General features: G+C 34.8%; 1 protein-coding gene across 2 annotated transcripts; it reads right to left on the minus strand.

Moving 5' to 3' along the window:
- Nucleotides 1-1,689: 1,689 nt before the first annotated feature.
- On the minus strand, nt 1,690-26,778 carry LOC117324337 (leukocyte receptor cluster member 8 homolog). Of its 2 annotated transcripts, none has more exons than XM_033880145.1 (16): nt 26,646-26,778; nt 23,789-24,025; nt 21,803-21,860; nt 21,205-21,409; nt 20,256-20,466; nt 19,833-19,910; nt 19,444-19,602; nt 18,783-19,100; nt 17,478-17,666; nt 16,445-16,577; nt 15,822-15,911; nt 14,397-14,531; nt 13,415-13,483; nt 12,546-12,675; nt 9,386-9,593; nt 1,690-5,543 (listed from the first exon to the last, which is right to left on the minus strand). In XM_033880145.1, exons 1-16 carry the CDS (start codon nt 26,693-26,695, stop codon nt 5,384-5,386), a joined length of 2,430 nt encoding a protein of 809 aa, XP_033736036.1. In that variant the 5' UTR covers nt 26,696-26,778; the 3' UTR covers nt 1,690-5,383. The 2 variants fall into 2 exon arrangements, with proteins under 2 accessions (XP_033736036.1, XP_033736027.1); XM_033880136.1 differs by having other exon boundaries at nt 21,205-21,412.
- Nucleotides 26,779-27,587: the final 809 nt, after the last annotated feature.

Raw genomic sequence — 27,587 nt, forward strand, 5'->3', positions numbered from 1 at the left:
AACATTATCATCACAAGATGATACTTCGCAATGTCTAAACAAAACGAGACCCAAAGGGCCTGCATCGCTCACCTGGATATTTCAGTAATAATGGCAAAATACTCAAATTTTTCAAATATTGTACTACTTTTGAACTGCCTCTCCCAGCAATGGTTCAAACTAAGGTGGACTAATTACGGTCATTCTTGGAAAGAAAAGGTATCTTTTTTTTTGCTATATTTCTCCTATTGGGTCCCCTTTCTCCCGCCCCAAGGGTGTCATATCCTTCACTCAAACAACATACAACACTGTCACATGATTCTGCATGACAAATTTCATCAAAATTCGTTTAGCTGTTCAGGATTAGTAGCGTTTTAACAAAAACATACCTTTCGACCCAGGTAAACCAAAATTGTTAATAATGTAGTGAACTAGGGAATAGACAAGTTTTATATGTTATGTGTTCAAAGTTACCTAGAGTAGTTAAAGCTATACGCTATAGTCAGCCAAATCTATGCGAGTTGCTTCCCTTAGATCAGTAGTTAATTAACCCGTTTTAGGTTTACACCCTTCATTCTATATCAAGGTAAAATATAACCAAACGGTAGAACCTGAAAGTCAGTCGTTATTAGGTAGCACACGGTCCGTGGGACCAGTGGTCAGTGCCTAGGGCTATATTTGGAAATGACGAGATAGGGGTTTAGATACGCCCATATTTCGGGTTAAAGGTCAGGATTGGTCAATTGACCACATCCTCAATTCATACATATTAATTAACCCTTAGGGGATATAAAAAGACTTGCGCGTTTTGCATAAGGAGTTCTCCAGCAGCTTTCAGTCTAAACGGACTTAGTGCCGTTTGGATGTACATATTTAGGATGTGAGGACTTAGTTTTGTTTAAATGTGTGTGAACTGTTAAGTGTGAATGCGCCGGCGATAGTGTGGAAGATGGATGAAACTTCATTGGATTGTATTGTACCTTCGGGATTTTCCTGTGGATTAATAAATATAAGTAAACTTTATATCCAGTGTTGAATTATGTTTATCACACCACAACCATCCCAAAAAGAACTTTCACGTCCCGTGTTCATGGAGAGCGGACGTTACAATAACAATATTATTACAAAGGGTAATAATTATGCAAGTTACTGTCGAATAATTCCCATTTCGAACTCGTCCGAGATCTTGCCAATATATGGCTACATACAAAGTTTCACCAAACTAGGTTGATACTTATTCCAGTTATCGTGCTCACAAGGACCAATAAAAATATTATACAAACGGCAATAACTCTGTAAGTAACTGTCAAATTTCTATTTCGTCCGAAATCTTGACGATGTATGGCTAAATACGAAGTTTCGTCAAACTTGGTTGATATTTACTGCAGTTATCGTATTCGCAAGGTCTAATAATATTATAACAAAGGGCAATAACTCAGTAACTTACTGTCAAATAATTCCCATTTTCGAACTCATCCCGAGATGTTTCAAGTTAGTGTGTTAACAAGGTAATTGTTGACGAATAGTCAGATGGCCGGGGTATGGCATAAAGAGAGAGAGAATACTGTGTCCCATCCTGAACTTATCTGAGAAAACACTAGCGGATCCAGGGGGGATCCCCCTTTTTCGGATGAGGAAATTTTTTTTATAGCCTTAAAAATGGGGGGGAAAAATCGAATTACTGGATGAGATAATAACAAACACAGTAGATTACGGTATTCAATGTTTTATTGCATACAGTTAGAAAATATTTAATGTAACACACTTTAAATTGCTTATTAATGACAGAAATTTCGTCCTGGATTGTAAGTTTTCAGCAAAGAACACTCATCAGGAGTACAATTTTTACAGATTTTGTTGATCAAAGGATATATCAAATGTTATATTGAAATCAAACTGTATGTGTTACCACTGACAGATTCTGTGCTTTAAACAGATGGGTGCGATACTGTAAACATTCCACTGAATTAGGATTGCCCCAATTGTAGTTAATATACGTTGGTTTCTATGGCAATCATTGTTGGTGCGCTGTTTTAATTTAGTTTTGCACCAACTTATATGAACAGGATAAACAAGATAACACATCTTTTTGGAAATATTCTCAAAACTAATATCTTATCTCGTAATCAGAGAGAGAGAGAGAGAGAGAGAGAGAGAGGGAGAGAGAAAGCGAACAGGTAACCTTTCGGAAAATGTATAGCAACTAGTTTCGGGTCAAAAGTCTTTCTGCATAACTTGGTTCTGCTACAATTTCTTTGTATTTTCATTTTTTTCATTTACTTGCCCTGCCTTCATTCATGTTTTTTTTTTTTTTTTTTGATTTTGTGTGTTGAAAAAGAAATATGTAGACATTTTTCACGTAAAATTTTGATGCATAATACCACATATGTAGGTAGAAATTAAAAGAAACAACTATTTCCTGTGGCACCGTCGTCATTACTAACTTACCAAATTATCATCAAAATGACATAACAAAAATTCATATTGTAAAATAAATTTGAATTTCTCAAATGACAACGGAAAATAAAAAAACAATAAAAATTTTATCAAAAGAAATTTAGATAAAACTTTTTCAGCATACAAACTTTTGCTAAAATCAGCCCATTAACAAATCCAGGAAAATACTTCGAAAAAAATGTTTAAATGGTACGATCATATAGTAAAATTAGAATGTAGGGGAAAACTTTTGACCCGACAGTGAAGATAACAGGTTACTGTTTATAGTACACCAATAGTGTGCCCAATGATGAAATACATTTCATTGTTCTTGTATACTTGTGATTGACAGACTAGACACAGAAGGTTAAACAAGAGGCCTATGGACGACCTTAACAGTCACCTGAGTTTTGAAATATTTAAGTTAAATTTAACATCTTTGGCCCCGCCTATCAGCCCAGTGGGTCAGTCAGGGCCAACATGTGAATACCATCAAGCTGTCATCCCATGCTGATAATGTTATCAAAGTTGGGATGAATCCCAAAAGAAATGAAACAGATGATAGTCAAAATTGTCATTTCCCTATATAAACTATCGTTCAGCAAAACCCCCAAGGTCATGAAATTCACAATTGTGGTAAACCACCTAAGACCTCTCTATCTGTGAAGAGTATTTGATTCTTCCATATCTGGGAGTTGACCATATAATTCACAATTTTGGTTGACCTTTGGCCATGGAAGCTTCCTGCCAAATTTCATTGAATTTGGTTCAGCGGTTTTCGGAGAAGTCAAAAATAAAAATTGTTTTCGGACGACAGACAAAAGTTCGGTTAGAATAGGTCACTTGAGACTTGTCTCAGGTGACCCTAAAAACACACCAGTGGTAATGTCCTCCACTGTTAAGAAGGGCATACAACAAACAAAATCTTGCATAAGAGGTTAAACAACAATCCTTTATGATGACCTATGGTGACTGAGTGTAGGGCAATTTTGACAGTTCGCTAGATGATGATGGTTGACTAAAAATCTAGTCACAATTTTTGTAGAATATATACAAACCCTAAAGGTACATCATAAAATATTACTCTAAGGTACATTGTTTTCCTGTTGAGACAATACAGGACCTACTCCATTTGTCACAGTCACAAATAAAGTCTCCCTATTAAATAAAATAAATGCATTTCATGTTGAGCACTACACAAAATAAGGAAATACTATAAAAAGATTAACCTGTTCAAGTAATGTGAGAAGGCATGCAGTATAAAATATGCACAAATCGATGGACTGGAAATAGGTTTTTATTTTTTTTGTAAATTCTTCATTCTTTCACTTTTTGTAAGTGATTTTGTTCATTTTTTAAATTTCTTTCATGATTTTCTTTTTTTAAAAATTGGCAACATACACATTTTATACAATATAAACATTCATATATATATATAACGAACCTTTAAGTGTGTAGGCTTTCAATCTGAAATAAGAAACAACAATTGTATGCATATGCTACTATTCTTTCTTTCAAATCTGAGATTTTTATAAGGTACATATTATCACAGATAAATTACTACACTCTCACTCTCGTCTCACACAAATATTCACAATGATCAAGCACTATAATGGCCTGAAATAAAGACAACTAATGATTACCTCAATCTCCCTTGTAATTTAAAAATAATGGAAACAATGTTCATTTTTTTCATAAACCAGCAATTCACTTCTTCCAGAGCTGAAAATAAAAAGTATTTTGTCCATATTTGGAACACTGAATCTCATAAGTCTTTACCTGAAAAAAAATATATTGAAGTTTTACTGCACTGCATGCAGTGTTTGGTCATGGAGCTAACAGTTGTTCCTCTAGCATTCTCTTCGCCAATGAGTTCACTATGCAAGTCTGCATCGCTGACTATTTACAAGATTTGTTCATTACACACATTTATCCAGTTCTTCACTTGAAAGTTTCTCTTAATATGGAAGTCAAACAGATATACTCTTTGGAGAACCATAGTTTGTGAAGAGAGAAAGTTTGTTCCTTAGAATAAATGTTAACTGGAGAAAATTCTATCTTTGAAGATCATGCTTTTGGCTGGATAAAACCTGATCCTTGGAGAAAAAATGTTAATTAATACAAAACTGCAACATATAAATACACACATATGACCAGATGGGCGAGATTCATAGGACAGGAACACAACGGAGTGATACGATGACACCCGGCCAGCATCAGCATCTATCAGGCTAGTCACATCTACCTCCCAACTATTAATGCATGGAAGATAGATGTGACCATCTGTTGACTTTCTGACCTTCCACTTCCATGCTCAAGGTGATGCCATCATGCTGCTAGGTATAATCAAAATTTTGACTTAAAATTTCCTGGTTGGAATATAAGCGGCTTCATTTTGATAAAATCTTCATCACTGGTATTACTCTCTGGTAAAAATAACTCCCGAGGATTACAAAAGGCATGGTTAAAAGTTCTAACAGTAGTGTCTTCTTGTTGACGCGATTATACAAGTATAAATACTTGTTTGGGAACTTCACAGCTGTTGCACGCTCTAGGGAAATGACGAAAATGAATAGATTTGAAATGATCATTTGATTTGATTGCGAGAAGAAAATCTTCCAAGTCTGTGAAATACATGCAGTCTTTGATACTAGATAAACTGATGTGATCAATTACGGTTTTACTTCCATTCCAATATCACAACACGATACAGCTCCACATCAAAACTGGAAATTCTCTTTTTTTCTAAATTATTTGAGTCTTTGGAATGTGGATCTTCCTCTCAAGAAATAGAAAATAAAAACTTCATCAACATCGTACTCAACAACTCTGACTAGGCAATGGCACATGATTTACTAGTCCTTGCCTTGGATTTCTGGTTTGATATTTTGACTAGAACTGATAATTATAGCAACCTGCCTTTCGCGGAATATGATGTAAGGACCTGCCTTCTAATTTTTAAGTCAATCTACAAAGCCTGAATAATTGTCGCACACGTTTTACAGTCCACTTTGGTTCCATCAGGAGTCAAGATTGCTCCCTTTTCCTTCAAGAATACTATACAATCCTCCATGTTTGGGAAGCCTAATTCAGCCTCGATGAAATCTATTGGCAGCATTGGGCGATATCTACACATGATCATTCAATCATATAAATTTGGTAGTAGGGCGCACATGTGTAGAAATGGTCGAATGGTCATGGGACAAAATGAAAAAGAAGAGAAAAGAACAAATGTTAAGACATATTAATACATTCAAAATACAATAGTTCCTTCCTTTTTTTTTTTTTTTTTTTTTAAAAATCTTACCTGTAAAGCACTGATCAAAAATATTTTAATATAAAAACATTACCAAAAAAAACAACCAAAAAACCAAAAAAAACCAACACAAAATGCTTTGGTTATCTGTCATATCAGCTTATCCAGTGTACTTACCATACTTACCTAGAACACCCTGGCTTCATCTTGGGCAGTCGAAACACAATGTTTGAAATGTGGAGTATTAACAACAGAACTTATCTACACTTGTTCCAAGTGATCATTTCAAATTTAAACTGAACAATTCTTCTAAATGTATCCAAAAAAACATTCACTTTTCTCCTAAAAATATGTATTAAAACCATATATATATATATAATGTTGAGACTGAGATATGGTATAGAAACTTGTATTAAACTGAGATATGGTATAGAAACTTGTATTAGACTGAGATATGGTATAGAAACTTGTATTAGACTGAGATATGGTATAGAAACTTGTATTAGACCGAGATATGGTATAGAAACTTGTATTAGACTGAGATATGGTATAGAAACTTGTATTAGACCGAGATATGGTATAGAAACTTGTATTAGACTGAGATATGGTATAGAAACTTGTATTAGACTGAGATATGGTATAGAAACTTGTATTAGACCGAGATATGGTATAGAAACTTGTATTAAACTGAGATATGGTATAGAAACTTGTATTAGACTGAGATATGGTATAGAAACTTGTATTAGACTGAGATATGGTATAGAAACTTGTATTAGACTGAGATATGGTATAGAAACTTGTATTAGACTGAGATATGGTATAGAAACTTGTATTAGACTGAGATAGGTATAGAAACTTGTATTAGACTGAGATATGGTATAGAAACTTGTATTAGACTGAGATATGGTATAGAAACTTGTATTAGACTGAGATATGGTATAGAAACTTGTATTAGACTGAGATATGGTATAGAAACTTGTATTAGACTGAGATATGGTATAGAAACTTGTATTAGACTGAGATATGGTATAGAAACTTGTATTAGACTGAGATATGGTATAGAAACTTGTATTAGACTGAGATATGGTATAGAAACTTGTATTAGACTGAGATATGGTATAGAAACTTGTATTAGACTGAGATATGGTATAGAAACTTGTATTAGACTGAGATATGGTATAGAAACTTGTATTAGACTGAGATATGGTATAGAAACTTGTATTAGACTGAGATAGGTATAGAAACTTGTATTAGACTGAGATAGGTATAGAAACTTGTATTAGACTGAGATATGGTATAGAAACTTGTATTAGACTGAGATATGGTATAGAAACTTGTATTAGACTGAGATATGGTATAGAAACTTGTATTAGACTGAGATATGGTATAGAAACTTGTATTAGACTGAGATATGGTATAGAAACTTGTATTAGACTGAGATATGGTATAGAAACTTGTATTAGACCTGAGATATGGTATAGAAACTTGTATTAGACTGAGATATGGTATAGAAACTTGTATTAGACTGAGATATGGTATAGAAACTTGTATTAGACTGAGATATGGTATAGAAACTTGTATTAGACTGAGATATGGTATAGAAACTTGTATTAGACTGAGATATGGTATAGAAACTTGTATTAGACTGAGATATGGTATAGAAACTTGTATTAGACTGAGATATGGTATAGAAACTTGTATTAGACTGAGATATGGTATAGAAACTTGTATTAGACTGAGATATGGTATAGAAACTTGTATTAGACTGAGATATGGTATAGAAACTTGTATTAGACTGAGATATGGTATAGAAACTTGTATTAGACTGAGATATGGTATAGAAACTTGTATTAGACTGAGATATGGTATAGAAACTTGTATTAGACTGAGATATGGTATAGAAACTTGTATTAGACTGAGATATGGTATAGAAACTTGTATTAGACTGAGATATGGTATAGAAACTTGTATTAGACTGAGATATGGTATAGAAACTTGTATTAGACTGAGATAGGTATAGAAACTTGTATTAGACTGAGATAGGTATAGAAACTTGTATTAGACTGAGATATGGTATAGAAACTTGTATTAGACTGAGATATGGTATAGAAACTTGTATTAGACTGAGATATGGTATAGAAACTTGTATTAGACTGAGATATGGTATAGAAACTTGTATTAGACTGAGATATGGTATAGAAACTTGTATTAGACTGAGATATGGTATAGAAACTTGTATTAGACTGAGATATGGTATAGAACTTGTATTAGACCGAGATATGGTATAGAAACTTGTATTAGACCTGAGATATGGTATAGAAACTTGTATTAGACTGAGATATGGTATAGAAACTTGTATTAGACTAGAAACTTGTATTAGACTGAGATATGGTATAGAAACTTGTATTAGACTGAGATATGGTATAGAAACTTGTATTAGACTGAGATATGGTATAGAAACTTGTATTAGACCGAGATATGGTATAGAAACTTGTATTAGACTGAGATATGGTATAGAAACTTGTATAGAAACTTGTATTAGACTGAGATATGGTATAGAAACTTGTATTAGACCGAGATATGGTATAGAAACTTGTATTAGACTGAGATATGGTATAGAAACTTGTAGTAGACTGAGATATGGTATAGAAACTTGTATAGAAACTTGTATTAGACTGAGATATGGTATAGAAACTTGTATTAGACTGAGATAGGTATAGAAACTTGTATTAGACTGAGATATGGTATAGAAACTTGTATTAGACTGAGATATGGTATAGAAACTTGTATTAGACTGAGATATGGTATAGAAACTTGTATTAGACTGAGATATGGTATAGAAACTTGTATTAGACTGAGATATGGTATAGAAACTTGTATTAGACTGAGATATGGTATAGAAACTTGTATTAGACTGAGATATGGTATAGAAACTTGTATTAGACTGAGATATGGTATAGAAACTTGTATTAGACTGAGATATGGTATAGAAACTTGTATTAGACTGAGATATGGTATAGAAACTTGTATTAGACTGAGATATGGTATAGAAACTTGTATTAGACTGAGATATGGTATAGAAACTTGTATTAGACTGAGATATGGTATAGAAACTTGTATTAGACTGAGATATGGTATAGAAACTTGTATTAGACTGAGATATGGTATAGAAACTTGTATTAGACTGAGATATGGTATAGAAACTTGTATTAGACTGAGATATGGTATAGAAACTTGTATTAGACTGAGATAGGTATAGAAACTTGTATTAGACTGAGATATGGTATAGAAACTTGTATTAGACGGAGATATGGTATAGAAACTTGTATTAGACTGAGATATGGTATAGAAACTTGTATTAGACTGAGATATGGTATAGAAACTTGTATTAGACTGAGATATGGTATAGAAACTTGTATTAGACTGAGATATGGTATAGAAACTTGTATTAGACTGAGATATGGTATAGAAACTTGTATTAGACTGAGATATGGTATAGAAACTTGTATTAGACTGTTTCTTGTATTTGTTAACAAGTAAGGGTATTTTATTTCATGAGATATTCTTGAAAGAAATTGATCAAATGATATGTTCCACTTTTTAAGAAATGATCCCATTGAAATTACAGTAGCCAAAACATGAATTATATGATTGTATCTTATGTAGAAGAAATGTAATACATTTATAGAAAAAAACCAAAACACTGTTACGTACGACTTTACTATTGTCTTCAGTGCTGTTTTCCTTGCTCTGTCAGCAAACCAGTCCAACAGATACCCAGACATTCTTGGTGCATGACTGAACAATTTGAAAAATTTGTGAAAATTATTCAAGGCCCAAGCAGACCTTACTTTTAATGCAAACGACACACACTCATCTTGCCTGCAAGTTGAAGTGAGGGATGCCAAGGCAGTTGTCATATCTTCACAAGGTCAAGGACAATTAATCATTTTTAACACAAGTACAAACTTTTGCCACTGCAAACAATTATGCAGATCCTTATATATTGTACGTAACCTTTTTTCATGAAGTGGTCAAGGGTAGCTTTGTTAACTGAACATTAACATATCACTACCAAGTTACAACAATATTGTGTAAACTTGAAACACAATCTGTTCAGAAGTTTACAAAATATCTACACAAGTAGACAATACTCCTTACTGTTATATTGGTCTGTTGTATACTTGATGGAAATGCAGGTATTGGTTAACAACTGCAGAAAAAACTTTTTTTTAACAACCGCTCAAGGGAGACACCAAAAATGGTTGGTCTTTATAAGACAGGTCAAGATTTTCATGCATATGCTAATCAGCTGATTTACCACCATAAGTCACTTGATATATATTGATGTTGGATTTATTTTTTTCTATCAAGGTTAAAATTTTCAGTTTACATAAGGTCTTTAAGTCTTAATTCAGACTTATGATCAAATGGAACAAAACACAAGAGATCCCAGAGGGATCTTGGCGCCCACCATTGAATGATCTTCATAGGTTCCATGTCAGATTGATCATTTCTCTACTTTTCCCTTCATTTTACTAATCTGTGCAAATTGAGACATCACTCCAGTACTTTTCAAACAAGGGAATCCTAGCTAGCTATATAAGAAATTTGAGATTTAACGATAATGGCTGTTTGTTTGCCAGGTTGTTTTTAGGACAGACTGGTACAAAAATGCAATACAAGGGACCAAGGGGAACCTACTTATGAAATTTGAGAAAGATCCATTCAGTACTTTGAGAAATAGAGATAACAAACTTCAATTGTCAAAATCCAAGATGGCGGTCTGTCGGCCATATTGTTTTCCAATTGATCTCAAAATGCAATAAGCATAACGAGGCACCAAGGGGAACCTCCATATGAAATTTGAGAAAGATCCATTCAGTACTTTCTCAGAAATAGCAATAACAAACTTCAATTGTCAAAATCCAAGATGGCTGCCTGTCGGCCATGTTGTTTTCTGATTGGTCTCAAAACGCAATATGCATAACTAGGCACCAAGGGGAACCTACATATGAAATTTCAGAAAGATCCATTCAGTACTTTCTCAGAAATAGTGATAACAAACTTAAATTGTCAAAATCCAAGATGGCTGCCTGTCGGCCATGTTGTTTTCAGATTGGTCTCAAAACACAATATGCATAACTAGGCACCAAGGGAAACTTACATATGCAATTTGAGAAAGATCCCTTCAGTACATTCTCAGAAATAGCGATAACAAACTTCAATTGTCAAAATCCAAGATGGCTGCCTGTCGGCCATATCGTTTTCGGATTGGTCTCAAAACGCAATATGCATAACTAGGCACCAAGGGAAACCTACATATGAAATTTCAGAAAGATCCATTCAGTACATTCTCAGAAATAGCGATAACAAACTTCAATTGTCAAAATCCAAGATGGCTGCCTGTCGGCCATGTTGTTTTCGGATTGGTCTCAAAACGCAATATGCATAACTAGGCACCAAGGGAAACCTACACATGAAATTTCAGAAAGATCCATTCAGTACTTTCTCAGAAATAGTGATAACAAACTTCAATTGTCAAAATCCAAGATGGCTGCCTGTCGGCCATGTTGTTTTCCGATTGGTCTCAAATCGCAATATGCATAACTAGGCACCAAGGGGAACCTACATATGAAATTTGAGAAAGATCCCTTCAGTACTTTCTCAGAAATAGCGATAACAAACTTCAATTGTCAAAATCCAAGATGGCTGCCTGTCGGCCATGTTGTTATCCGATTGGTCTCAAAACGCAATATGCATAACTAGGCACCAAGGGGAACCTTCATATGAAATTTGAGAAAGATCCCTTCAGTACTTTCTCAGAAATAGCGATAACAAACTTCAATTGTCAAAATCCAAGATGGCTGCCTGTCGGCCATGTTGTTATCCGATTGGTCTCAAAACGCAATATGCATAACTAGGCACCAAGGGGAACCTTCATATGAAATTTGAGAAAGATCCCTTCAGTACTTTCTCAGAAATAGCGATAACAAACTTCAATTGTCAAAATCCAAGATGGCTGCCTGTCGGCCATGTTGTTTTCCGATTGGTCTCAAAACGCAATATGCATAACTAGGCACCAAGGGGAACCTACATATGAAATTTGAGAAAGATCCCTTCAGTACTTTCTGAGAAATAGCGATAACAAGAATTGTTTACGGACGGAGGGACGGAGGGACGGACGGACGGACGGAGGGACGGACGGACGGACGGACGGACGACGGACCACGGACGCAGGGCGATTTGAACAGCCCACCATCTGATGATGGTGGGCTAAAAAGAAAACAAAAAACCCACCCAGAATGAGGGGAAAAAACCCAAAGATAACAAGAAATGGTTTGGGTAAAAAAGCCTTCATGAATAAAATACTAAGATGAACAGTGTGAACAATCTCAATGTTTTGCACAACAAATACTTATAAGGAAAACTAGATTATCAACTGTTTATATGTCTATAAAGTAACGACAAAGTTTCAGACAGAATGCAAATGAAATGAGTCTCACAACCTATTCCTAGTCAAAATTCCCATGTGTAACCAGTTTTGATGGCTTTTATCTTAAGGCAGAAAAGATAGTTTTTTTTAAATAGTTTTCACTATCTAATAAGGAATGAACAAATTCACACTTAAAATATTTCAAAAAATCACTTAGGGTTCATTTTAGATATCAGCAATGAATTATTTATATTTAGAAAAAAATACAGATAAAAATCAAAACGACTTGGTTATGGATCGTAACATTATTAAAACCTCTTCAGAATAAGATATTTTTCAACATATTATAATGTCATATGACCCGGGCAACCAACTAAATTCATGCAGTTAATAATACCACACACGTCATGTAATAGTGTCGATGACTAATAAGGATACCGAGCGTGTTAGATGTGAAGATGTAGTAAAGAATCCTGTAGGCAAGGAACTCGAGTTGGTGTCCATGTAATCCCTCCTGATACAGCAGCTTTAACTGGGTTTGGCATTGGTTGAACTCCTCATGATCACCCTACAACCACAGGAATATGGCATATACAATTTCCTATTAATGATATGATATTCCTTGCTTTCAATTTAAACGTCATAGTTTATGGTGCTTTAATAATCTCACCCATGTGGATGTAAATGGCTGCCACTAGCAACATGACCAAAAGTTCTTTTCATAATCATAACCTATGATTCTCTGACTGTTGTAAGTACCAATAAAGACAGCTGTCATCAGGATACTGATACTGATCAATTTCTGACACAGATTTTCCAGGCGATTTTAGCCAGCAATCGATCGAGGTTATATTTTCAGTCACTCTTTCGAAGTTGTCTGTTTCACAGAGGAATGAATATCAATGTGATAGAAACTTAGGAAATAGAAATGGTAAAATCTTATATATAATGTAGTAGTTGGATATAGGGGAGGTTACTCCATCATGCATTGGAATATAGTGAGCTGGTTTGAAATTGGGTGGGGCTATTATTTACAAAACAAGAGTACCAAACAACCCGGAAACTAAGTATAAGAACTCTAGTACAATTATAAAGGATTTTATTAATGCCATTCAAAACATGCACCAAATAACTGAACATTTAGAAACCAATGCTGACATAGATGCCATAAGCTCCTCCTCTCTTCAAGAGGCGAGGTAAAAATATTTCAAAAGGTGAGGGTGCTAATTAGAACAAATATAGTATTCCTATTGATTTTCTAGAGTTGGGGATATTATGCCGTAGCAACTCTACTTAAGTACACATACCTTCTCTAGTGCTACTCGGGCATGTGTCTCGTACACCTCCACTGTAAAGTTGCTCCGGATACCCTGCACCTGAAGTAACAAAAGGTATATTCTCAACACATGCTTATGCAAGTAGTAATATTAGTCAATATTGTTATCAACAAATCACTAAAATCTTATATCAATGAAGACTTAATTCCTTACAGTGCTCAGAGCTCCCAACTTTTGTTCATTTTTAATTTTATGAATATCTACTTTCCATTCTACCATCTGTATGGGGCAACCATCTGTTTTCTGTGATCCTTTCAATTCTGGACTTCAAAAACAAGTATTAATGACAATTTCTGTATGTCTCTGGACTTTAAAACCAACAAGTATTATGACAATTTCTCATTTTTGGAAAAGTCATGGACTTAGGTCAAACTAACTACTAGCGGAATATCCACTGGACAAAGAAAATATATGTGAATCCATGTTTTCTGCTGTAGCCAAATGAAACATCACACTACTTTCCTACAAATGGCGTAAGAAACTGTGGTATACAGATGAAAACATAGTATTTTGTATTTTGGCATATTCATGACAAATTTTGTTCTGATAACAAAGAGTACTTTAAAGTATAAAATTACAGTTAATTGTCATCATGTAGACGAACACATCTGATTACTTATCTGTTGTTAGATCATTTACCGAACTTTTGAATGACTGTGTCTGTGAATATACTTGAGGTCGAAGCATCATTCTATTAACATTTTGCTTTTGAACATTTTGGTCAAACAATTAAATCATCGGTTTTTAGATTTTCCTTAGGATAATCAATTAGTAAAGGTTTGATTAGTATTTTGTAGACCTATTCAAAGGAGGTATGCTGCAATGTAAGGTTTGTGGTCTTATATTGTTTTATCTATAAAAAGGTGAAAACGTTTTGTATAAACAAAGGCAAACTTACCGTAAGATCTTGTCGTATGTGAAAATGTTTTGTATAAACAAAGGCAAAACTTACCGTAAGATCTTGTCGTATAGACTTGAACTGTTCACATACAAAATGATATTTATTTTTCTTTGTCCAGCATTCCTTCACATGCTCCAAAGACTTCCTCAAAATTTCCAGTGGGCGGATTTGACTAGCATCTGGTGCCTGCAACAGTGTATTATATAAGACATTAAAACTGATCCAGCATCACAATATTTCTATTATAATTTAAAATTTGATTCATATACATGATATATTTTTACCACTCAAGATACGAACTCTGCATAGTATCTTTAGCCAAATTACAGTGGAACTTCGTTAACTCGAACGGGAAAACTTTGAGTTATCCGAGTGCGGTTGAATTAAGCGAGTTGTCATTTTTGGTGCATATTTCCTTCTGTTTCTTTGGTGTAGTTTTGCAGACAGACAGCCATGATAGAGTTTCTTTCACATAGTCACTTCAATAATGGTATAATGTTCGTGTCGTGTTTGCCAAAGGAATAACGATAAAACGGAAATCAACCGAATAACAATTTATTAACGTCATATCAAACAACCGTTAATATTTAACACAAATTATGTGTAAAATGTAACAGAACAATTACTTTCTATTAGACATATAAAATACTGTTTGATAGGTCTACCGACATTTTACCGATAACCATGCCATTTCCATGTGTATTAGCACAGGAAGTTGGGCTGCGCATGTGCGTATAAAATGTTTCTGTTACTGAGTTGGCATGTTATCCGATTTAATAGACAGCGGTGACAGTAAATACAGAGGTACTCTGAACACCTCGGAAGTAATTACGCTATTGTTTCAGATTTACTAGGCATCGGTGAACGTTTCATTTCTATACCTGTACAAACATCAGCCGAGTACTAGCGTGTCAGAGATTAGTTCTGCTTGAGCGAGCGGGTAGATGAATTGTTGACTGTAGTGTGTATTATTATTGGCGATCGTCTGATGTAAGTAACGCATTACTTTTTATCACCAAGAGTTGCTTTTACAAGATTACTCAGACAATTTGTTGACCGGTAATTAATTTATTAAACACTTATATTAATAGCATATAATAATCGGTAGGTTTCTAGTGCCGATATCTTCAGTAGATTACAAGAGGAAGTTTGATGTTGAAACAATTTCGGCGTTTACCACCGATTGTTGTTAGACATAAAAAAAGATACTTCGAGTTATTTGGTCATTTCAAGCAGGAGTTTTATTGTTGGGACCATATTTTCACTTCGTATTATCTGAGTTGTTCAAGTTTTCTTTACTAGGAAAAAGAACAAATTCGGTCAGGACTGACGAAGTACTTCCAGTTAAGTGGGGTATTCAAGTTTTCCGAGTTTGAGTTAGCGAAGTTCCACTGTATAATCAAATTATAAAGCGAATACTCGATGATAAACAAGAATGACCTTAACAGAAGAGACAGAATTTGAGAAATTACTTACAGTTGTGAGTCTCAGATATGGTTTTTCAATGTCCTGACAAGTTCCAACAATATCAAAACTGGACAGATCTAGGTCCTCTTCATCTGAATTCTGAATGAAAAAAAAAATGTAATGAAAATAAATAAATCATAAACAACCCCAAAAGTACCGTCATCGATACAAAACTTGCCTTACATTGCGTATCATCACTATACCTCACACTAGAATAAGGGGGAGAGTTCACTGCATGAAATCTATATTGCAATACGTATACTGATTGTTAACAAAAATTACAATACTTAAAGGTAAATAGACAAAGTTTAAATTAGATTTTGCATTGTAGAAGGCATTGAAATTATCACTATTATGAAACATAATCGACTCCAGATATTTATAGTTGACCCTCACAGCAACCCTAAGACCAAATATCAGGACCGTATATTTTAGCGATGCCTTTCAACACTTCACATTTAGAAACCAACGCTGATGCCCATGAGATAACATAAGCTCCTCATCTTTGAGAGGCGATAAAAAAAATGTAAATCCTGACTAAAACCCAAAATACAAATTAGGTTAATTTATCTTATGTCTCCGATAACTAACACGAATACTCTAAGATGCTTTAAGTTGATAAAATGACTTACTGTGTATGCATTTATCGTAAGTGTTCGAGTCTGTTTTTGCTTCTTTGCATCATTTCCTAAGTGGTGTTCAAACCTTGCTGCTCTCTTCAGTAGCTTTGCTTCTTTATCAGGATCATCATCTATTGGAAACTGGCTGCAAATGACAAATAACCACAATTTCAAAAATCTGATATTCGATCGTATGCCCTAAAGTGGCAGATTGTGCTATTTTCCCCCAGTATTACAGCAAGTGAGCTCTCTCCTTATTTCATACTTCAGCTATAGATTCTATTGATTTTTTAAGTCCTAAAATTGTCTGTGAACCAAAGGCATCAGAGCGCCACCAGTGGCCTACTATGCCCACTTTGAACATTCTATCTACAATAATAAATATATTCAAACTACTGATTGTCTACCTTGACATATTTTAGCACTTTCTTTTACACTACATATATATTTTAGTACCAACACTAGTGGAATTAAGGAAATAGAACATGAAAACCATTATATACAGTAATATTTTACTGTTTACAGTGTACATGGATATGTTCCTGGGAGCAAACCAATTTATTTTATGATATCAAGTAAATCTGCCAATACTGATTAAACTGGTTTTTATCCATTTTTCCTCAGAGGAGGAGTAGCATCTTAAAGCAATATGGGTGAAATGACCTAAAAATATGATCGCCCTCCCCCAATGATGTTTCACACCAAATTTGGTTGTAATCCAACAAAGAAGGAATAGGGTTTTAAAGCAAAATTTCAGCAAAGTTCCCCGTTCCTCTGTCCCCAGTGGTCGTCTCATTTATACAAAATATTGTTGCCCTCCCCCAATGACGCTTCAATCCAATTTGAAAGTAACCTGCCTTGGGGTTAAGGAGGAGTAGCTTTTTGAAATAAAAAGGCTTACGCACGGCGGACCGTGCACGACGACAGATGAAACACGATGGCTATAGGTCATTACCATTTGGGTCAGACGACCTAAAAACATTATTAACTACCAAGTATTACATCTGTAAAATATGACTAAGACCTCATGAAATGTCATTCTTACTTTTTTGATCGTTTCTTGTTATTCTTTTTGTTGAAAGCCACCTCATTGTTAGGCTTTTTACCGGGCCCCTTATTCTTGCCTCGCACATCAAGCGTGTACTTCCTTCCTCCTCTTCCCCGGTAGCTATTCTTTCGCTGGTCTTTATGAAGGTGGTAAGGACCATCAGAGTAACTAGAGTTACTGTCTGAACTATAACAACAAATGGTATATTGTAAAATGGAAAATTTTTGAACATGGCTGTATTTTATCTTTTTGGGCATAAAGTCTGAAACTGGCAAAATTAAACACACCAATTGAAGCAAGACCAAATAACAGAGACATTACTGATCAATGCAAGTGAACCCCATGTAAAATGAACCTGTGCCCCCAGAAGTTCAAGTCACAAGAATATTTCCTTTGGTGTAGGTCAAAGGTCAAATTGTAAGTCAGAGTCACCTACATTTGATAAATGATACACTGCCTCATGTACTGTAGTATGGAAGATCAATATGAGAGAAATAACTTGCACTATTATACTTATTTATGATTAGGAAAATATTTTCAAGGGATTGAAATATGTTTAGACATCCTTTATGATTAAATTGATTTTCAAGGTCCTTTTCAATTTGGGAAATTTTGTAAATGAAAGGGGAGCTCGAGTCAAATAAGGTGATGTTTTGTCCAGTTAAACAGCAGCAAATATATTGGTGTTTGCCTGGTGTAGACTGCGTTCCTGATGAGAAGACTATAAATCCAGCTTTGCTTGTATTAAGCTGTGCATTTATCTATGCCCAGGTAAAACATTTGCATATATATATGTATATTTATGGGGTGTAGTATAAGACACATAAACTTATCACATTTGTAACCACAAAGGAATTAACTGATCAAATGCACATGTCCGACATCTTGAGTTGGCGTAGCTAATTTCAACTTATTGGAATTCATTACTTTATTTGTAACCCCAAATTTGATTGTTGAAGTATTTAGTGTTCAAATAATACCCACAAAATAAAGTAAACACTACCATTTCATGCACTGATGAAGAAACAAAATTCATCTAACCCAAAATAAAACTATCATATGTTGACTATTACAGGGGTACCAATTTTTTCTTCTTCTCAGACACCAAGATAACCTATCAAAATCAATGTTCATTATGAGTACAAGTCTATATCCTCAAAATTATTTCCATTTTCATTTCATCATTCTGTTCAGCTTTGTGATTAAAGAGTATTCAGGATTTAAGCAATTAACCCAGCTAGGAATTAACCTTGGCTTCACCCATAGGCTCTTGATCAGTACTAGTGATATAACTGAAATTACCTGGAGTGCCTCTGTCGTCTCCTTCGTGGAGAGGGTGACCGTGACCTTGAACGCCTTCTACGACGCACAGGTGACCTTGAGCGTGACCTTGATGAGCTTGAGCTTGAAGTAGAGAAGGACCTTGACCTGTAGGTGGGCACTCTGTCTCGGTTGTACACACCCCTGCCTGTAGTTTGTGTTTTGTTAGACATCTGAGCACCGCGGCCACGCCCTCTTCCTCGACCCCGACCACGTTGATTATTGAGCTGCCAGGGACTATTTTTTGCCATATTACTGTTATTTGGACCCTGCTGTTTGCCAGGAGTATGCTGCGGCACGCTAAATAAATTTTTTTTTTATTATGATACATTGTCTTTCAAACTGATTTTTCCAAGTTTATTATACAGAAAATCTGTTACATACATGATTTAATTGGAAATATAAACATTTACACTGGAATCTGCATGCCTAGCAAACTCACTATTCAGTACTTCATGTAAAGGAAATGTAAACAAGTTGGGCATTTTCATCTATCATGCAGAATTGTTTGCAGGAAAAGATATTACCAGAACTTATAATAATATCCCAGGAATAAAGACAATATCACCGCTGTTTATTTCATTTTTAAGTGTTAAATGCTGTCCCACATTAAGTGACCAGTTACCACAATGATTCAACTTACTGTTGTAAACGTTCTGTAGGGAGCGGCTCTTTTGTCCAATCAATCGTGAAAACGGCACCCGATTTGAAAATATTTGTAAGACTGTCCTTCAGGAAGGTCTGTATAGAATCCTTCTGACTTTCATCTTTAGCACTAGCAAATGCTCTTTGGACATACTCTCTGTACAAAGAAAAGAATACATGTGCTTTAATTATTTTGACACTTTTACAAACTCCTCAATACATCTTCTTTCTGTTTTTGCTCTGCAGCATAATCTTTTTTGTAACACACTTTTTCCCTTCATGCTTCTCTATCTTATAGTTGAGAAATTGAGAAAAAGCTATGGAAATTAGGCCAAATTAATTTCTTTGCCATTTTACATCCTAGCGAAATGATAATCTATCACAAACCTGAGAGCAGGGGGCCACTCTTGGTTGGCAGCAGCTGAAATGTTTGCATCCCCGTTGTCACTTTTGTGAATTCCATTTCTACAATGAATCAACATTTACATATTTTTAAGTAGCAAGTAATAAATATCTAAACATTTGTTCCAAACATCTTTATAGGTGTTTACTATTGAATTGTTGGATAGTTTAACTTCCAGTGTCAACAACATCTCTTACTGTTCCAATTCCTTAAAGGTTATTTTTACTTAAATTTGACTTTTCAGGTTTATTTGTTCAAGATACCCATTTGGTAAAGAAATTCAGACAAGATTTCTAATGAAAGGCTTCAGGAAAAATTTTCATAAACAATTAGCATGAAGAAACAAAGCAGTCAAAACTGGCCACTTATTTAACTCGGGTAGCTTGCATAAAGTTCTGTCTACTTACTCTGAAGAATTACTCGACGGGGCTTGCATTTGTTGCTGATTAGATGTATTTTCCTGATGTTCAGTCTTCTGCCTCTGGTCCTGTAGTTTGCCTGGCCTGGGCCCACGAGGAGGAAAATGTCTAGGATTTATGTTTTGCTGGTAATTATTGTTATTACCTCCTTGTTGTCTTTTTGGGATCTGAAATCTTATGCCCTGAACACCACCTGGATCTGATTGGAGGATGAAAATTTTAAATATCTGGTAATTACATCTGTCAAAGTATACTGAATGAAATTCAGACAAGTGAAATGTTTGGATGATAAACATTAATGAAGAGGAATATCAGATACAAACAAAGATTTGCTTTCCCTTCTCCCTTACTAAGCATTAAATATCTTTGCAATCAATTGAATTCTGACCTGAAAATGAAGGTTGCAATGACCTGATCATGGTACACTGCACATCACCTGTAGGTATATTTTAATTTTTATCAAGATAACTTTAACTGTTCAAACATTATCACCTGGACAAGAAATTATGGAAAAATGTCACACTTACTTAACTTTGACCTTCAGGTTAAGGTTGCAATGATTAAATAACAAGAGCACAGCACTTGGCAAGTGGGTGATAGAAGTATATAGCAACTTTCATTAAGATATCTTTTATGGTTCAAGTTATTGTCCAGATCAGTAATTATTGGGGAAATCTGCACTGCACACTACCTTTAGGTGATGCAAATATGCTGCAGGTTTTGTCAAGATATATATTCAACAGTTTTGAAGTTATGACCCAGACAAGAAATTATTAGAAGAACCTGAACCAGAAGCGCCATATTTATTGATTTAACAAAATATTATCACTTTAGGTGTATCATTTTCTTTTCTTTAGATGATGATGTCCTAGTGTTTCAGCTTTCAAATATTGCAAATTGCTGTGATAAGGGTGCTACATATTAGATGTCAACTTACGTCTTGGCCTGTTCTGAAATCTTGGTCCACGAGGCCCATGATTTAGTATTTGTCTAGGACGGAATTGTGGCTGCACATTTTGGTTTTGACTCTGATTATCATTATGTAAGGGCCGTTCATCAATATCCATAGCATTTGACAATTGACTTTGATCATCTGGTGGTGGTGGAGGAGGTGGAGCACCATATCCATTAAAATTTCCATGCTGCTAAAACAAACCATATCAATCCAACTTTCACAATTTTTCTTTCCCGATGGATTTTCAATCGCAGTTGACTTTTAATATTATTTTTACTAATAGCCCCAAAATGCTCTTTCTTTTTTTCTGCATAACTTTTTAGTGAAAACTATAAAATATTATTATCATTTATTTTCTTTTTAGATGAAAATTCACAAGGCAACACATATTTCATGTAGTAATGAAATTAAGACCTTAAAAACTAAAATATTACGTGTACACAAATTGAATACTGTTTTATTACTTCACATAACTCTCATGTGTAGGAAATTATTAGCTAATATACAAAGCTTTCAGTAACCTGAAACATTATAATATGCAGTAGATCTTAAAGTAAGAGAAACTGAGAAGATCTGTTACCATTCGTGGGTCTGGTCCCTGTTGGCCATAAACTGGATAGTTTGTTCCTGGATAAAACCTGTGTAAGAGAACATTTGAATTTAGGAGAGAAAATTATTTGCTAGTTATAGAAAATAAAATGATTTGCAAGATTTTGCAAAGATCAAGCTGATGTCAGAGCCTCAAAATGACAGACAAAAAAGAAGAGTCATAGCTTATACATTTTAGTGCAGTAATTATATAACCATACATCGAGATGTAATGATACAAGTTTGATTTGTGCCATGATATGATACATTGATAAGGAATCCTCGTATCGAAACATTGCTGGTGAGACTGCAGGTCGGCAACATGTTTGGTACAGTGAATCGACACACCTAAACACGTCATCAGTAGAAAGTTTGTAACCTGACTGTATATCACAGGGGGAAATTAAAAATGGCCAACATGCTGCCTAACTCTGTTTAACTACGATACCTGTGATATCATAAGTAAATCCAAGAAATGGCACAATTACCTATTAAAACAAGTAAAGAATTGAGAGAATTTACCAAATGGAAAAAGGCATTTCTGTATGCACAGAATGCGAGGCAGAGGTAAAGTATCCAGCAACACAACTAATTACTTTACCTTACATTTGACCAGACATCATTGGAATTTGACAAACTTGCAACATGCAAGACAAGTATTGAAAACCAAAATCGGGGAAATAATTACAGGTCCAACACAAATTAAAATTAAATACCACAGTTACATGGAAATCTGCTAGCAGACATGCCATATCGATTACAAGTGTTATTTCGAAGTTTATGGTCATAAGATATGCAGCTATTTCCTGTAGTAATAAATGAAAGGCTCCCTGATTTGATGCATGTGGTTGACCCTATATACAACATTCCGACTAGACAGCATTTCAGTAACAAGATTATCTTTAAATATTTAACTTCTAAAAACAATTGATTAAAGAAATGTCAAACGTGAAACATGTTAGCATAATGGTCCTTGAAGTGATTTAGTCATGTTCTGTCACTTTTGTTTACTACATAATTGTTTTTGTTGTGAATATGAAACTTTTTCCCATAAGCTTTAATTAAGTACCAGGTACAGGTAGCTCTATACTTTGTTTATATGTGTAGTCATACAGTTTATTATCATCTCATTTAAATTTTCATTTTTGTTACAAGTACTTTTTATATTTTAAATATATCTACTACTTACATCTGTTTTATTTTACTGTTTTTATAATTGTAACATTAATGCATACATGTACAAGGTACATCAGATCAGTAATTATAGGCAGCAGAATTGTAAGTCAGGGAAAATACTATTATACATGTACTCATACAAAGTACAAACCCAGACTTGGAAATATATGAAATAGTTCATGATAATTATGAAATGACATTATACAAATTAATCATTTTCTCAGTGTAATATTTGATAAAAACTGAATGTATATTTCCTGATATATATATGTATGTGGAGTATCAAAGTATTAACAAGAGTTTCCATTTGTACTGTGCTGTTGTATTGTTTGATTTGTTGTAAATTGTATTGCATGTTTTAAATGAATAAAAAAATGTTTACACTAAAAAATGTGTTCAATGCATGTCAATAAAAAGATAAGTATTGCCCGTTTTGTTATCAAATTATGACAATTTCATGTATACATGATATGTATTGTATATAGACCTCTGCATCGTGATAGGTATTGTATCACGAGATTGCTGCCAATACACAACTCTAATAACACCAACCATCAACATTTTCCTCCACAAACATACTACAAGTAAACAATCACTGTATACCAGCTGGTGGTGGAAGTCTCATATGACCCTACCTATTGTGAGGACAGTTTGACAATAGTAGTCTGATACTGTCCACAATTTGTCTTCCAAGCTTGATAATGCCATTAAATGGATTGTCTTTAAGCATAAAAGCAATCCTGATGTTGATATATGACCTCCATAGATATGAATTTTAACACAAGTTATATGTAATTCTTACTGTGGTTGTGGTGGCTGTTGCTGGTAGTACAAATTGTATTGCTGATAATACATCTGTGCAGCTGCATTCTGAGCATTATCACTTGGTTGTTCAGTCAAACTTTTAGATTTATTTGGAGATGTGCTTGATCCACTTTCCCCTTTAACTTTCTCTAATGCTTTTCTAGCCTTTTCCCATTCAGGATTCTGAAAGACTGTGCTATTTCCTGTCCCATTCTCGGAGGGAGGTTGACTTCCCCTACAAAACATAATCAGAACTCCATCATTTAGATTCCTAACAAATGTACAAAATATAGAAAATGAAAAAGGTTAGTTGTTACTACAAACATTTGTCAAACAGGTTGGGAACATCCTTTGAATTGCGAGGATGAGCTGGAACTCTGATGAGCAGAAAAATCCTCTGAAATTGGATGCATTGGTGTACAGGTAAGTGATTGTGCTTTTTAAATTAACTGGAAAAAATGCATTTTCTCACTTACCTGTTGAAATATTCAAATTATAAACTATAATTGCAAAAGATAAACTGTACCACTATTCAAAACTGCCATTGATAACAATGAAATCTATTGTCAGAAAAAAAGGTGAATACATTCTAAAAATAGATTATCTTACCTGCGCATGCTTTTACTGTGGCTGTCCATTGAATTACATTGCAGTATATAATGGTTTATCAATTTGTGTGAAAAGTAGACAATCTCTTAGAAATTTTTATTTACAAATATAGTTTATCATATGAATATCTCGGCCTTTAAATGAAAAAAATGCTCTTTTTGTTTGGTTAACTTATTGTGCAAACAGGTTGGGGAAAACCACCATCTTGCTTATTATGTGTAAAGTTGCCTATCATGTCTAATTCCGATAGAGTTGTAATCGGAGAGGAAAAATGCACGACCAGACTGGGGTTTGAACCCGGGACCTCCAAACACTAGCTGGATGCTCTGCCAATTGAGCTACCTGGTCACCGGCGTTCAGTCCAGTTCTACTACATTTGCCACTCCTTCAAACAAGTCATTTGACCCGAAGACTTTGGTTTGGTTTATTTTGTTTAACGTCCTATTAACAGCCTGGGTCATTTAAGGACGTGCCAGGTTTAGAGGTGGAGGAAAGCCAGAGTACCCGGAGAAAAACCACTGGCTTATGGTCAGTACCTGGCAACTGCCCCACGTAGGTTTCAAACTCGCATCCCGGAGGTGGAGGGCTAGTGATGAAGTGTCGGGACACCTTAACCACTCGGCCACCGCCCCGAAGACACAAAAGAGATCCTATACCATCACTGTGGGTATTTAGTAGGGTGGCATACTTTCAGTAAAGTTTTTTTTTAAATGTTATAAATCACATTGTCGTAAATTGATAAGCCATGAATAAATACATTGCAAAATTTACTATTTATGCAATTTTGGCTATTATCCTGTGTATAATACGTGATTTTGCGTTTTGAACACAAGTTGGTGGTTTTCCCAAAACTGTTTTCTCACTCATCTGTTGTTGGAGTTAAGAGGATTATTCTCAATCTGTTGAGAGTTATTACTTCAGTAGAAAACATAACTAATAAACATACCGTATTTATTCTAATAAACGCCCCGGGGGCGTGAAATTTTTCCAAGGGGGGGCGTTTAATGGAGATCAAAATTTCAGAGTCGGTAAGTTGTGAGATATGTTGTATGTACCCATTTCACGCCATGAAACATGTGTATATGTATCCAAAACATTGTAAAACTAAGTGACAAACATTTTGTGTATGAAATTGCAAGAAACATAAACTTTGTTATTTATACTTACGGTAGTTGTACATTACGTACAACATATACATTGTTTGAAACACGGGGTCGAGTGTGTTAAATTGCGTCATAAACCGGTCACGATCCAGTTTACTCTCATCACTTGTAGTTTATTATATCTGCTATCAATCATGTCGGGTTTGAAGTGAAGTTATATGAAGTAAGTTTCAAACTGAAAGTTGTAAACTACGCCGAGCAAAAGGGAAAACATGCGGCAGCTACTGTGTTTAAGGTTGACCGGAAACGAGTGCGGGACTGGTGCCAAAACAAACAAAAACTAAAAAACATTTCTAAAACATCAAAACGCTGTAAGGGAGGAGGAAGGTCAGTAAAATTCCAAAATATTGACGTCCAGGAAGCTGAGGATGTACTGGAAAATTTAATGGGAGGTGCAGTTGAACTCGGTGAAAGTGAAAGTGAATCCACCGGAAGTGATGATGACAGCGAGGTCAGTGGCGCGTATGACAGCCCGGGACATTAACGTTTGTTGATACGATATAGTGGTACTGTGTATATAGTTACTGAAACTTTGTTTTGTGGTTTGTGTTAGTTTTATGTTGGATATCCTTTAAATAATTACCTCTGGACACACGTGGATGTGCCACGGTAAGTTCTTTTTCTCGAATTGAGGAATTTTCTTTCCAAAAAAAGGGTGGGGGGGCGTTTATTAGGGTGGGGGCGTTTATTAGAATAAATACGGTAGGTAGTATGTCAATTAAATGAATTAAATCCTTGTTTATAATGTTCACACAGTGCACTAAATCGTCTATGTCCAAAGTCTCGCAAAATCAAGACTTTTTCGACTTTCCGATAGAGCTCCCAACACAACGACGTTCAAGAGGGAGCTATGTGGTGAATATTATTATGACTATTCTAGTAAACGAAAAATATTTGAGTTTAACTGAGTTTATAATAATCACAGCAGACGTATCAGACAGCCACAACTAAAATAAAGTCGCGACTGACTTGATATAAATAGTCGGCCATCTTGTTTTTTCAGCATAATTCCTGATTAAATCATCTCTTAATAATAGCCATCGTTCAACGAGAATTTAAATAAAGAATAGAATGATCATTTACCAAGCCCCTGCTTGTATGGCTTGCTGTGCTGTAAAAGCTGCAGCAGACATGATTCTGTTTCTTTTTGCAGCGTGCTGTCTACAGTAGAGCTGTACAGTCTTCCACTAAAGTTCCTGACGTCATGAACAATTCGACGATTTCTCCGTCAGGGTATTTTTCAGATTGAATGAAAATGCGGAACGCAAACATTATATTATCTAAAAATGTGTATATGTCAAATAGTGTTTATGATGTCTATTTACATTTCTTTTTGAACAGAAATAAATAAATAAATGTAAGTCAACACTTAATTAAATCATCAGGATGACAATGATATTGAGGAAATGACAACTCTGAATATTACAAGGGAGAAAGTATTTAAACTACTGATCAACCTAAAACCGGAAAAGTCACCTGGACTGGACGAACTCCATCCAATGTTTCTCAAAAAAACAGCCTCGTCATTATCAGGGCCTTTAACAACAATATTCAATCAATCACTATCAACAGGAACTCTACCAGTCGATTGGAAAAAAGATAGAAGTGAAGCAGGCAACTACAGACCAGTCAGTTTAACATCAGTGGTATGCAAAATTCTGGAGACATTAATAAGGGAACATTTAACCAAATTCATGAGATCTAACAAATATTTTTCGGATAAACAATATGGGTTTATATCTGGAAGATCAACAAGTCTTCAGCTTTTGGAGGTTTTGGATATATGGACAGAAGCCCTGGATAAAGGACAGGTTGTAGATTGTATTTACATGGATTACCAGAAAGCATTCGATACAGTTCCACACAATAGACTCCTCAATAAACTAAATTCATACAACTTCTCCAACCAAATAATCTCTTGGATAGCAAAATTCTTAAAAGGTAGACAACAAAAAGTAACTGTGAATGGTGCAGACTCTGACTGGACCGAAGTCACATCAGGAATCCTCAAGGCTCAGTGCTAGG

The sequence above is a fragment of the Pecten maximus genome, chromosome 1 (assembly GCF_902652985.1).
Source record: "Pecten maximus chromosome 1, xPecMax1.1, whole genome shotgun sequence".
NCBI classification, from domain to species: Eukaryota; Metazoa; Mollusca; class Bivalvia; order Pectinida; family Pectinidae; genus Pecten; species Pecten maximus.

Bases quoted from the DNA above. Each gene is read 5' to 3' on its own strand.
- LOC117324337 (XM_033880136.1), bottom strand. From the start codon at position 26,695: ATGTCTGCTGCAGCTTTTACAGCACAGCAAGCCATACAAGCAGGGGCT. The intron at 21,413-21,802 runs GTAACAGATCTT...GGTTTGTTTTAG, and splicing joins AGGGACCAGACCCACGAATG to CAGCATGGAAATTTTAATGG. The intron at 16,578-17,477 runs GTAAGAATGACA...TGTCATTTGCAG, and splicing joins AACAAGAAACGATCAAAAAA to CCAGTTTCCAATAGATGATG.